Source organism: Ochotona princeps, chromosome 15 (assembly GCF_030435755.1).
Source record: "Ochotona princeps isolate mOchPri1 chromosome 15, mOchPri1.hap1, whole genome shotgun sequence".
Lineage (NCBI taxonomy): Eukaryota > Metazoa > Chordata > Mammalia > Lagomorpha > Ochotonidae > Ochotona > Ochotona princeps.
This window is the reverse complement of record NC_080846.1, coordinates 54,605,302-54,615,610: the sequence shown is the minus strand read 5'-3', so window position 1 is coordinate 54,615,610 and position 10,309 is coordinate 54,605,302. Positions and strand designations below refer to the sequence as shown.

The following is a 10,309-nucleotide window of genomic DNA, read 5'->3' as shown; positions in this document are numbered from 1 at the left end:
ACATCAGTACCCAGGGATGGAGAATGGCCACCCGATGTCATCCCGGGCTCCCAAGCTGTTCCAAGGGTACTGCTTAAGTGGTTTGGATAGATGCTGTTGATTTCATTGTCCCAAGAGTGAGGAAATCCTTCAAAGGCCCATTGGCTGACATATTCCGCATCAGATTCTCCATTTGCCCAAATACTTGCTGTAAAAGCTTGGCCAAGAGAGCTGTCCTATATTTTTCTGTCTTCCATGGGACTAGATGTCCTCTGCAGGCCTCAGTGAACTGGTTGTCATGTCCCCCATGTGCATCTGGGTATGCCACCCGCTACACAGACTTCAGTTCTGACACATGCACTCAGTGGTTAGACCGCTGATTTTCACCGTGGTCGGAGTTCTAAGTCCAGAGGACCGGTTTGAGGGGTCCCTAAAAATACCTCATCTGAGGTGATCTCAGACCCAACTCCTGTGTGTGCCAGCCAGTGTGGGGTCCAACTTAGTCCATCACTCACATGAACCTACATACATACTGATGATTGCAGCTGCCCGGTCATTTCTATCTCCAGCCCCATCTCATATGCAAGCCAATGGGTGGATGCTGTGGCCCAGCCTAACCCTGCCTACCACACACTCAGCCCTCACACGCCAGTGGTGGCTCTAACCCAGCTTGGCATAGCCCATCCCCTACCTTGGTCTTTGCCATCCAGCCTGGCCTGGCCTAACCCACCCCCAGTCCCACTCACTGGTGAGTGTTGCAGCCTAGCCCTGCCCAGCCTGCCTCCATCCCTGGCTCTCATGCAAACCAGTAGATGTGATAGTCTAGTCCAGCATGGCCCATACCCCATCCTAGTTCCTGCACATGCAAGTGTGCCAAGGTTTGGCCTAGCCCTGCCTGGTCTGTACCCACAGAGCCAACCCACACACCTCTGACAACTTAAGCAGCCCTGCCTGTCCTGACCAAGATCCAGGACTGAATCACATACTCACCAGTGGGAGCTACAACTCACCAGGCCTACTCCCAGACCCAGATCTTATGCGTGCCAGCTGGTGCTAGGCCCTTACCTGGCCAAGTCTGCCCCCCAGTGTCAGCTTTCATGTGTGCTGGTAGATGTTGTGGCTCAGCCTGCTCCACATCCTATTCTTGGTGCACCTGTAGGTGCTACAGCCTGGACCAGCCTGGCCTGCTCCCAACCCCAGTTCCCATGAGTGTTGGTGAGTTCCACGGTCATGTCTAGTTCAGTCCATCACTATTCCCAACCCTCAAACAAACCAGCTGCTATGGTAGTCTCACAGGGGTGAGCCCACAATCCACCACCAGAGCCTGCTCTCAGACCCAATTCTTCTGCATGCTGGTTAGTGTCATGGCCCAGCCCGATACAGTCCACCCCATGCCCTGACACTTACTGCTGGGTACTGTAGTTGAGCCCTACCAGGCAGAACCCCCAGGCATGGCTTTTGTGTGTGCTGGCAGATGGTGACTGATATAAACAATCCTGGTTCCGGTCGCCCACGTGGGTGGGTGGGTGTATTGGTTTAGCCCCAAAAGGTTTCCCTCCTCTAAACCACCTGGTCTCAGCCCCCTCATTTACCTGCAAGTGCAGTATCCAGGTTGATGGAAGTCCCCCAGAAGTCACTCCTCACCTGTCAAATTCTCCCTCATCAGTCCTCCCTCCCACACATCCCCAGACTCCCTTCCCTAAGCAATTCATATTCCCTCGTGTCTGTGAGCACACAGATTCCCTGAGCCCCGTCGTCAGGCGGTATGCTGGTCCAGCCTGGGGCCCTGCCTGCCTACCCAGGGCCCACGCACAGTCATGCTCGGGCCCCTAGACCCTGTCTGTTGGCATGCCAGCATTTGCTTCCCCCCACATACCTTAAAAAAAAAAAAAAAAAAGAATAAGCAACTATGCTGGCATACTGGTATAGTCAACACAAATTTGGCATTAACCAGGCCCTTGATGGCCACCAGTTATTAACTGCTTTCTTTTTTCCCCATTGATTAACACTTGCCTAGGTACAACACAACATATGCAGTTGCCTAAAGCTTTTTTCAACTTTGTTGAAAAAAGACACTGCATGCTCTGATTTCTCTTCAGATGAAAGGAAAGGAAAGGAAAGGGAGGGGAGGGGAGGAGAGAGGAGGGGAGGAGAGGGGAGGAGAGGAGAGGGGAGGGGAGGGGAGGAGAGGGGAGGGGAAGGGAGGAGAGGGGAGGGGAGGGGAGGGGAGGAGAGGGGAGAGGAGGGGAGGGGAGGAAAGGAGAGGAGAGGGGAAGGAAGGAGAGGAGAAGGGAGGGGAGGGGAGGGGAGGGGAAAGGAGGGGAGGGGAGGGGAAGGGAGGGGAGGGAAGGGAAGGGTGGGGAAGGGAAGGGAAGGGAAGGGTGGGGAAGGGAAGGGAAGGGAAGGGACACTGTGAGGTGGAGAGTTTGTGCAGCCAGGGGAATCCATCGACCTGCTTTGGGGAAGTGGTGCACTCTCTTGTTTGAGGGTGATTATGTAGGTTTTGAGGAACATGGGAGGGGCTTCTAGAAAACACATATAATGAATAGCATTGGGAAGTGAGGCATGCCTCAGGTCTGGGAGTAACCTATAGTAAGTTTTTGTTTGCTTGATTTTGTTTCCTTACTTTATTATTACTATTATTATTACGATCTTTACATAGTTGAACAGGGCGCAAAGGGTCAAGGGCTACAGGAAAGTGGGTAAGACCATTGTTTCCACATTCTTTTTTTTCTTCCTGTATCTGAAAGAGAGGGGGAGATAAAGGGAGAAGCCACACTCAACCTCCCAAACTCCCCAGGGTCCCTGATGTGGGGCATGCTCTGAGGGCACTGCTCCAAGTGGTTTCGATAGTTCAACAGTTATGAATTGCTGTGTTGTTTGCTTTTTAATATAAAGATTTATTTAGGGGCTGGCATGATTGCTCAACTGGCCAATCCTCTACCTTACAAGTACTGGGATCCCATATGCGAACCAGTTCATGTCCTGGCTGATCCACCTCCCATTCAGCTCCCTGCTTGTGGCCTGGAAAAGCAGTGGAGGATGGACCAAAGCCTTGGGACTCTGCACCCGTGTGGGAGACCCAGAAGAAGCTCCTGGCTCTTGGCTTCAGATTAGTTCAGCTCTTGCTGTCTCCGGCCATTGCGACCATTTGAAGAGTGAACCAGCGGATGGAAGATCATTGTCTCTGGGCCCGGTGCCGTGGCCTAGCGGCTAAAGTCCTCGCCTTGAAAGCACCGGGATCCCATATGGGCGCCGGTTCTAGTCCCGGCAGCTCCACTTCCCATCCAGCTCCCTGCTTGTGGCCTGGGAAAGCAGTCGAGGACGGCCCAATGCATTGGGACCCTGCACCTGCATGGGAGACCCGGAAGAGGTTCCTGGTTCCCGGCTTCGGATCGGCGCGCACCGGCCCGTTGCGGCTCACTTGGGGAGTGAAACATCGGACGGAAGATCTTCCTCTCTGTCTCTCCTCCTCTGTGTATATCTGGCTGTAATAAAATGAATAAATCTTTAAAAAAAAAATCTTTGTCTCTGTCTTTTCTTCTCTGTAAATATGCCTTTCCAATCCAAAAGAGGTTTATTTATTTATTTATTTGAAAGCAGTTACAGCCAGGCTGCAACAGCCAAGGCTAAGTAGGCCACAGCTAAGAGCCTAGAACTCCCCCTGGATTTTCCTACATGGCTAATAGGGGTACAAGGCCTTAGTTTTACTAGTGCATTTGCCAAATATCCACAACGGCCAGGCTGAAACCTGGAGCCCAGAACTCAATCCAGGTCTCCCACGTGGTTGGCACTTGAGCTTTCACTTGCTGTCTCCCAGGGTGTGCAATCAGCAGGAAGGTGAGTCAGAAGCCGGAGCCAGGATGGAAAACAGGTATTCTGAAAGCGGAGATGGGGCTCTTAACGCACAACCCAAAACCCTTATTTTTTTAAAGATTGATTTATTTGTTTTTATTGGAAAGTCAGATATGCAGAAAGGAGGAGAGACAGAGAGGAAGATCTTCCGTCCGATGATTCACTCCCTGAATGGCTGTAACAGCCGGAGTTGGGCCTAAGTCAGGATCCAGGAGGTTCCTCTGGGTCTCCAACATGGGTGCAGGGTCCCAAGGCTTTGGGCCGTCCTCCACTGCTTTCCCAGGCCACAAGCAGTGAGTTGGATGGGAAATGTGGGCGCTGGGATTAGAACAGGCGCCTGTATGGGATTCTGGCGTGTTCAAGGTGAGGATTTTAGCCGCTAGGCTACTGTGCTGGGTCCCCAAAACCCTATTTTCAGTAGGTCTTTAAACTATAGGCATTATCTGAATAGTATAGTAAAGAGAAGGAACTCAACAGATGTGGGCATTACCTGGGGGTGACATGCCAGGAGAACACCAGAGTCTGACACCAGGAGGCAAAGGCAGATTTAGGAAGACAGCAGGAGGGGCCCACAGCTTGGGCGTGTGTTTGGGTTTGGCTAGAGGCAGGGTGGTGACAGCTGTGGCCTGAGGGCAGGGACAGCAGGTCACTAGAGGTCAGTGTGGTGTTCAAGCGTTGGCTGGAAGCCTGTCGTGCTGTCACCTCCTTGCCCTGATGCACCCTAGGGTCAGAGGGGGCAGCTCCGACACGCAACGGCGCCTGGCCCACTCTGGTTGCCAGAGGCACAGGTATACTAGGCACAGCAGCCTGACAGGTTTCCCTGAGCACAGGTGCCTCCTCTCCACCTCCTGACACCTGCAGCTGCGCTCTGGCAGCTCAGCATGCCCCTCCCATCACCCCTCCCTCTTCAGAGGCTGCTTTTGGCCAGGCCTAGACGCCCCTCCACACAGCATACAGAATCATCGCTATACTTCTGTCTGGAAAAACAACTGCATATACAAGCCTAGAATTCTTCCCAAAGGCCAGCCAAGGGCAATTCAGACATCTCTACTCTGACATGGAACCACCTTATACCAGCACAGCTGTGGCAGGCAGGCTGGGGTGGGCTCGAGATGGTATCAGCAAGCCTGAGACCACCCCTTACCCTGGCCCCAGGCCCTGACACTCCCCTTCTCATTTGCTTGGAGCTTTCATTTCTCTGTCAGGAGCATCTGCCTGTCTGGATTCCAAGTGTCCACTCCATTGACACCCAAACTCTCCAAAACCCTCCAGCATGCACTGGCCACGGAAGCAGAGCTAGCGTAGTGTGGCGTTCAAAAGGGACCCTCAGCTGTGGTGCCTACATGCCTTGTTTGGGGAGCTACTCTACACCACCCCCAGCGCCCATGTTCTGAGGCCCTTCAGAAAGGGAAGCTGTTAGCTCTCCCCCAAGCCCCACCCACAAGTGTTTTCTTCAGGATGGACCCCAGGGTTATTAGGGTGCTCCTTTCCCACATCTCCCAGTGACAGCCCACAACATCAGACCCACCCAGACCCTGCCAGCAAGGTGAGAGGCAGGGCCAGGCAGATGCACAGGCTAGACTGAGGAGCCAGGATTTCCGTAGAACAAGAGCGGGTCTTCACGGAGCCTGGGTGCCCCGCGGAGCCCCTGTAGACAGGGGCTGCACAGCCCACCCCTGCAGGATGTGGAGGTGTAAGCTTCAGGGCAGGTGGGCACCAAGAGGGCAAGGTGGCTTCTGTGGCTGACAGACAGCCCCTTTGAGGGGGCCCCAATGTCCCTGCCGAGCTGGGAGTGAGGCATGGTTTCGGGCGGGGTCCCCTTCCTCCCTGTCTCTAAAGATGAACGCAGACGCTTTTTCAAGGAGATCCCAGAAGCCTCCCCTTTATTAGCCCACCTGTCAGTCAAAATGTCTGGCTGCGTCAGGCAGCAGTTAAGGCAGTGCCCCAGCCCCTTCCCTTGACAGGCTGGGCAAGCAAGCAGATCATTATATTACAATTTATAAATAGAAAATAAAATAAAACTATTGGGTGGGGCTAAGGCCCTGGGTACCAAGAGATCTGCCATCAACATCAGCTACCTAGGACCCAGGGATCACTTCTCTCAGTTCTCAGTCACCCCTTAAACAGGCAGTCCCCACAGCCCTCCTGCCCCTCTGGTCCTCCCCAGTAGCCTCTCCCCTCCACTTCATCCCCAGGTCTCGGCCAGCAGCCCCCACCGCAGCCCCAGCTGGTCCAGCCGGGGCTCTCAGCCCAGCAGCTCCTCAGCCAGGCGGTAGAGGAGCCGAGAGTACCAGTGCATGCCAGTGGGCTGCACGGTGCCACCCGGGAACAGCGCCCCTAGCGCATGCAGCAGGCGCAAAGGGGCAAAGGCGCGGTGTGCCCACTGGTGACTCTCCAGAACCGCGTAGCACGAGGCCAGGACGTCGTTCACCAGCAGCGTCCCGTGCGCCGTCAGCGGGGCGAACACGCCCACGGCCTCCTCGCGCGCCACGCGGGCCACGCGCGCCGGCCGGAGGGCGTCCCCGCCGGGCGCCAGCACCGAGTCTCCCGCGCGCAGCCGGCGCGCGAACACCGGGGCGAAGTCCCCTGGCGCGGGCGCTGGCCCGCGAGCCGCGAACACCAGGTGCCAGGGCGTGAGCAGCAGTTTGCGCGGGGGCCGCTCGGTCTCCACAGCCACGAACCAGGCCCGGCGCTGCAGGTCCCGGTCCAGGAAGAGCAGCACCGGCGTGGGCACCACCCGGCCTGCCGCGTCGGCCGCCAACACCCAGTCTCCGCCGTGCAACTCTCTGAGGCCCTTCCGCTCGCCGCTCTGCAGGCGCACGGTGGCGTTTCCCGGAAAGCAGCCGCCTGCTCGCACGGCCAGCGAGTTATCTGCGGGGTCACAAGCGCAGGAAGCACGGAGTCAACACCGGGGGGCGGGAGGAGGGGTGGAGGAGAGGGCGCGGTTTGCAGACTCAGTTTCCCCAAGGGGCCCCTCCCGGCCCTGCCCCCTACCATACCGGCTTTGACCGACACGTGGACGTGGTTGCGGGATTCGTAGTAGACCCAGTCGAAGCCAGCTTCCACGGCCAAGCGCGCCAACAGCCCGTACTTGTTGCGGTCGCGGTCGGAGGTGGTGATGTCCAGTGCCCGGCCTTCGTAGTGCAGCGAGTCTAGCGAGTGGTGGCCGTCCTCGTCCCAGCCCTCGGTCACCCGGAGGCGCACTCCGGGCCACATATTCATCACTGCTATAGCGAGCGCGTTCACACGCTCCTTGCAGCGCTGGCGGAGAGCGCACAAGTTAGTCTCCCCTCCGTATCCTTTTTGGGGCTAAGGGGAGCCGGGTACGTGGGTCGACCCTCCCCCACATCCTCCCAGAGGGTTTGGGGGGGCTGTGCTGAGTAGAAGGGGAATCTGAGCAGATGCAGTCACCAAGTGGCACTCCCTCCCCCAAGGCTTCCTAGAGGAACCCTGGGTGGGGTCGCCTACTAGGGTGAAGAGCCCCCCCCGCCCACGCCCCCCCTCCTTAAAGCCTGCCCCTCCTCCCCCTTACATCGCATGGCTAAACCTGGAAGGGAGGCAGGGTGGTGGGAGCTGGGTGAGGGAGGGCTGGGCTGCACCACAGAAGCCCCTGAGCCAGCCTGGCCCCTGCCCCAGGCCCCGGCTGCCCTCCCTCCGCCTGATTCATCTTTTGTTTCATGGCCTTCCCTGGCACTGGGCATCGCTTCCTTCCTTCCTTCCTCCTCCTCCTCTTTGCAGTTCCCAACATTAACCCCTTCCTTATCTGGGTGCCCCCCCACAGAGGTGCCCAAAGGAGCGAGTCCCTGGGCTGCTGGAAAAAGAGCTGGGTGGCGGGGGCTGTCCCCAAGTACAATGCCCATTCTCCAGGATGACTTAACTGAGCGAGAATCCCGGGGCCAGGGCCGAGGACGCGCAGCGAGGAGCAGACTCAGCAGCTCGAACCACAAAGGCGCTTTTCAGCCACCCCGGCTCCGGGAGAGGAAAGGGCAGAAAGCCGCGCCCCCCATCTCCGTTAGGCCCCCTCCCCCAGCAAAGCCAGGCATCCCAGCTCCTGCTCTAGGATCTTAGCCAGCCCCAGGAGTCCCCTTTGCGCTCCCAACTCTGCCAGGGTCTGTTCCAGAGGCAGCCCAGGAGGGCGTGGGAGCAGCACCTGAGAATGCTGGGAGCTGCCCTGTCTGCAGCTCATCTGGGAGGGGGGACCCCTGCAGGGTGGGGGTGGAAGGGAGATTGGGAAAGCCACTGGCTGCGGGGGAGTGCAAGCGAAGTTATCTCTGGCTGGGCTAGTCTGGGAGCTGGAGACCTTGATGCCCTCCTTGACAGCCTAGGAGGAGGCGCTGAGGGACCCTCTTCTCTGAGTGGCGCCCTCCTGGTCTCCAAGTGGCGCCCTCCTGGCCTGGACAGCCCAGGGAGGGGCCAGGAGAGACCCGCTCCTTCTCTCCCTGCTCAATCCGAGCTTTCACCGGCGGGTTTGATGTTCTAACCGCCAGAGGCTGGCTCTCCCTGCCTGTACACCCAGCCCTGCTCCCAGGACGGCTTCACCTCCATAAAACTTAGGGGTGGAGGGGGAGCGGGGGGGGGGTAGGGGCTATGAACAGCTAAGTGGTAACTGCCTCCAACTTCTTGTCCTTCTTGTCCATCCCTGAGGAGGCCCAGGGCCCTGACCTGCGGGGGCAGCAGCCCAGTGCAGAGCCAAGTCAATGGAGGCCTTTTGCAGACAGGGTGTGGGAGATAAGCAGGACCCAGGGGGTTCCCAGGGCAGGCTTGTTGCCCCCTCCCCCACCGAGGGCCACAGGTGCAGCCCTTGCAAAGAGCTACTGTGTCCCTGACTGCGGGGGTGAAGAGGAATGTCTCCCTCCTGATCTCTGGGTAGGGGTGAGAGAATGTGTTCTCTCCTGGACAGGTTCCTCCTAACAAAGAAAGTAACCTGGAAAGCTGGAAAGGAATCAGAGGAAATCCGTGCCCCTCCCTCTCCCCCCTCTTCCTCACCCCATACACAATTAGGTGGTGTAATGGAAACTGTATAGGACTTAGAGTCAGGAGCCCTGGATTCTGCCTCTGCTCATGCCACTCATCAGCTAGGAGACTCTGATTAAATTGCTTTTCCTCCTGGGGCCCAGCTCGCCAGTGGAATGGGGAGGGGTGGAAGGGAAATGATCCCAGCTTGCCTTCCAGTGCTGACACGCACCTGACTCCTTCCCCCAGGGGTCGCTCCCCTCAGCCAGGTCTGCAGAAGATCCTCCAGCGTGGCAGTTTCTCTTACTCTCTAATTCTGAAGTGACCCTGGGAGCTACACCAGGCACTCAGGACACTCAGGATCCCTTCCCCAGGTGGCCCCATCTGTCCTTCTCAGTCATGACTCAGAATAGGCCTGTCCTAGTTCCTGCCCCACCCACCCACACTGCCCAGGTAGGTGACCTGGGGACCTGACCCTGGACTCCCCTTCTCCAGCCCTCCTTGGGTCTCTCTGACTCCTGGGCTTTGGCAGCCAAGTCAGGAGCCAGGCTGAGGCCTTCTGTCTGCTGCCTACCCGGCTGCTGGCCCCCAGCTCACCCCAGCCCTTCCTGCCTGGCTGGGTGGCTGACCCCCGGTCCACGCCTCAGCCATTTCCCGTCTCGCCTGCCGCCATCCTCCTTTCCCCGCCCTTGCTGCCTCTCCCAGCTTCACTCTCACTAGTCGGACCTCCTCCTGCGCCTCTCCATCGAAACCTTTCCCAGTGGGGATCCCCCCCAAACACTGGATCCAGTCCGTAGGCAGGGTTTTGGGGTGGGGGATGGAGGGCTAAGGGGCAGGTCTTTGGGAGTCAGGTCCGTGGTTGCAGCCCGGCTCAGCCTTCCCGCATCGCTATAGAAAACCGCGCGCAGGTGGGGGGAGAGCTGCTCCTTACCTCGGTCATCAGACGGTCTGCACCACTGTTCTCCTCATCCTTGAAGATGATGTCGGGGTTGTAATTAGGCACAAGGTCCCGAAAGCGCTCGGAACCCCTGGCCACCCTCCCCTCAGCCGGCCCACTGGCGCCCAGGGTCCGCTCAGGCACGTTGGGCACAAACTGCTTGTAGAGCAGCGGTACGAGCTGCTTACGCACGTAGCGGCGCCGGCCCACGGGGCCCCGGCCCGGCCCGCAGCTCTGGGCCGGGAGCGCCAGAAGCGCCAAGCAGCATAAGGGCAGTAGACTGGCCGGCAGTGCCATGGATGCAGCAGACGCGGGCCCAAAGGGAACTTTTCTGTCCTCACCGGCTCGCCTGTCAGTTGGGCATCTCCGCAGGCACCAGAGGTGCCCTCCAGAGTGCTCTAGAGCCCTAGTGGCTCTGCGTACCTGGCCACCGCTAGCTCTGCCCACATGCCACTGGGGCGGGGTCAGGGGTGGGGGGCTTGGAACCTGCTACGGATAGACCGACATAGCAGGGGAGGGGGGTCGTGGGTGAATGCCAGCCCAGCCGGCCTCCGCTGCCCGGCTCCGCTGCTAGAACGCCCGGGA

At 58.3% G+C, this 10,309-nt stretch overlaps 1 protein-coding gene across 1 annotated transcript; it reads right to left on the bottom strand.

Moving 5' to 3' along the window:
- Positions 1–5,700: 5,700 nt before the first annotated feature.
- On the bottom strand, positions 5,701–10,309 carry DHH (desert hedgehog signaling molecule). The gene is made up of 3 exons (XM_058673774.1): positions 9,719–10,309; positions 6,834–7,095; positions 5,701–6,705 (listed from the first exon to the last, which is right to left on the bottom strand). The coding sequence occupies exons 1-3, from the start codon at positions 10,019–10,021 to the stop codon at positions 6,080–6,082; spliced, it is 1,191 nt and encodes a 396-aa protein (XP_058529757.1). The 5' UTR covers positions 10,022–10,309; the 3' UTR covers positions 5,701–6,079.

Coding starts and splice junctions, on each gene's coding strand:
- DHH (XM_058673774.1), bottom strand. CDS start 10,021: ATGGCACTGCCGGCCAGTCTACTGCCCTTATGCTGCTTGGCGCTTCTG. Junction 7,096..9,718: donor CAGACCGTCTGATGACCGAG/GTAAGGAGCAGC, acceptor GCTCTCCGCCAG/CGCTGCAAGGAGCGTGTGAA. Junction 6,706..6,833: donor CCACGTGTCGGTCAAAGCCG/GTATGGTAGGGG, acceptor GTGACCCCGCAG/ATAACTCGCTGGCCGTGCGA.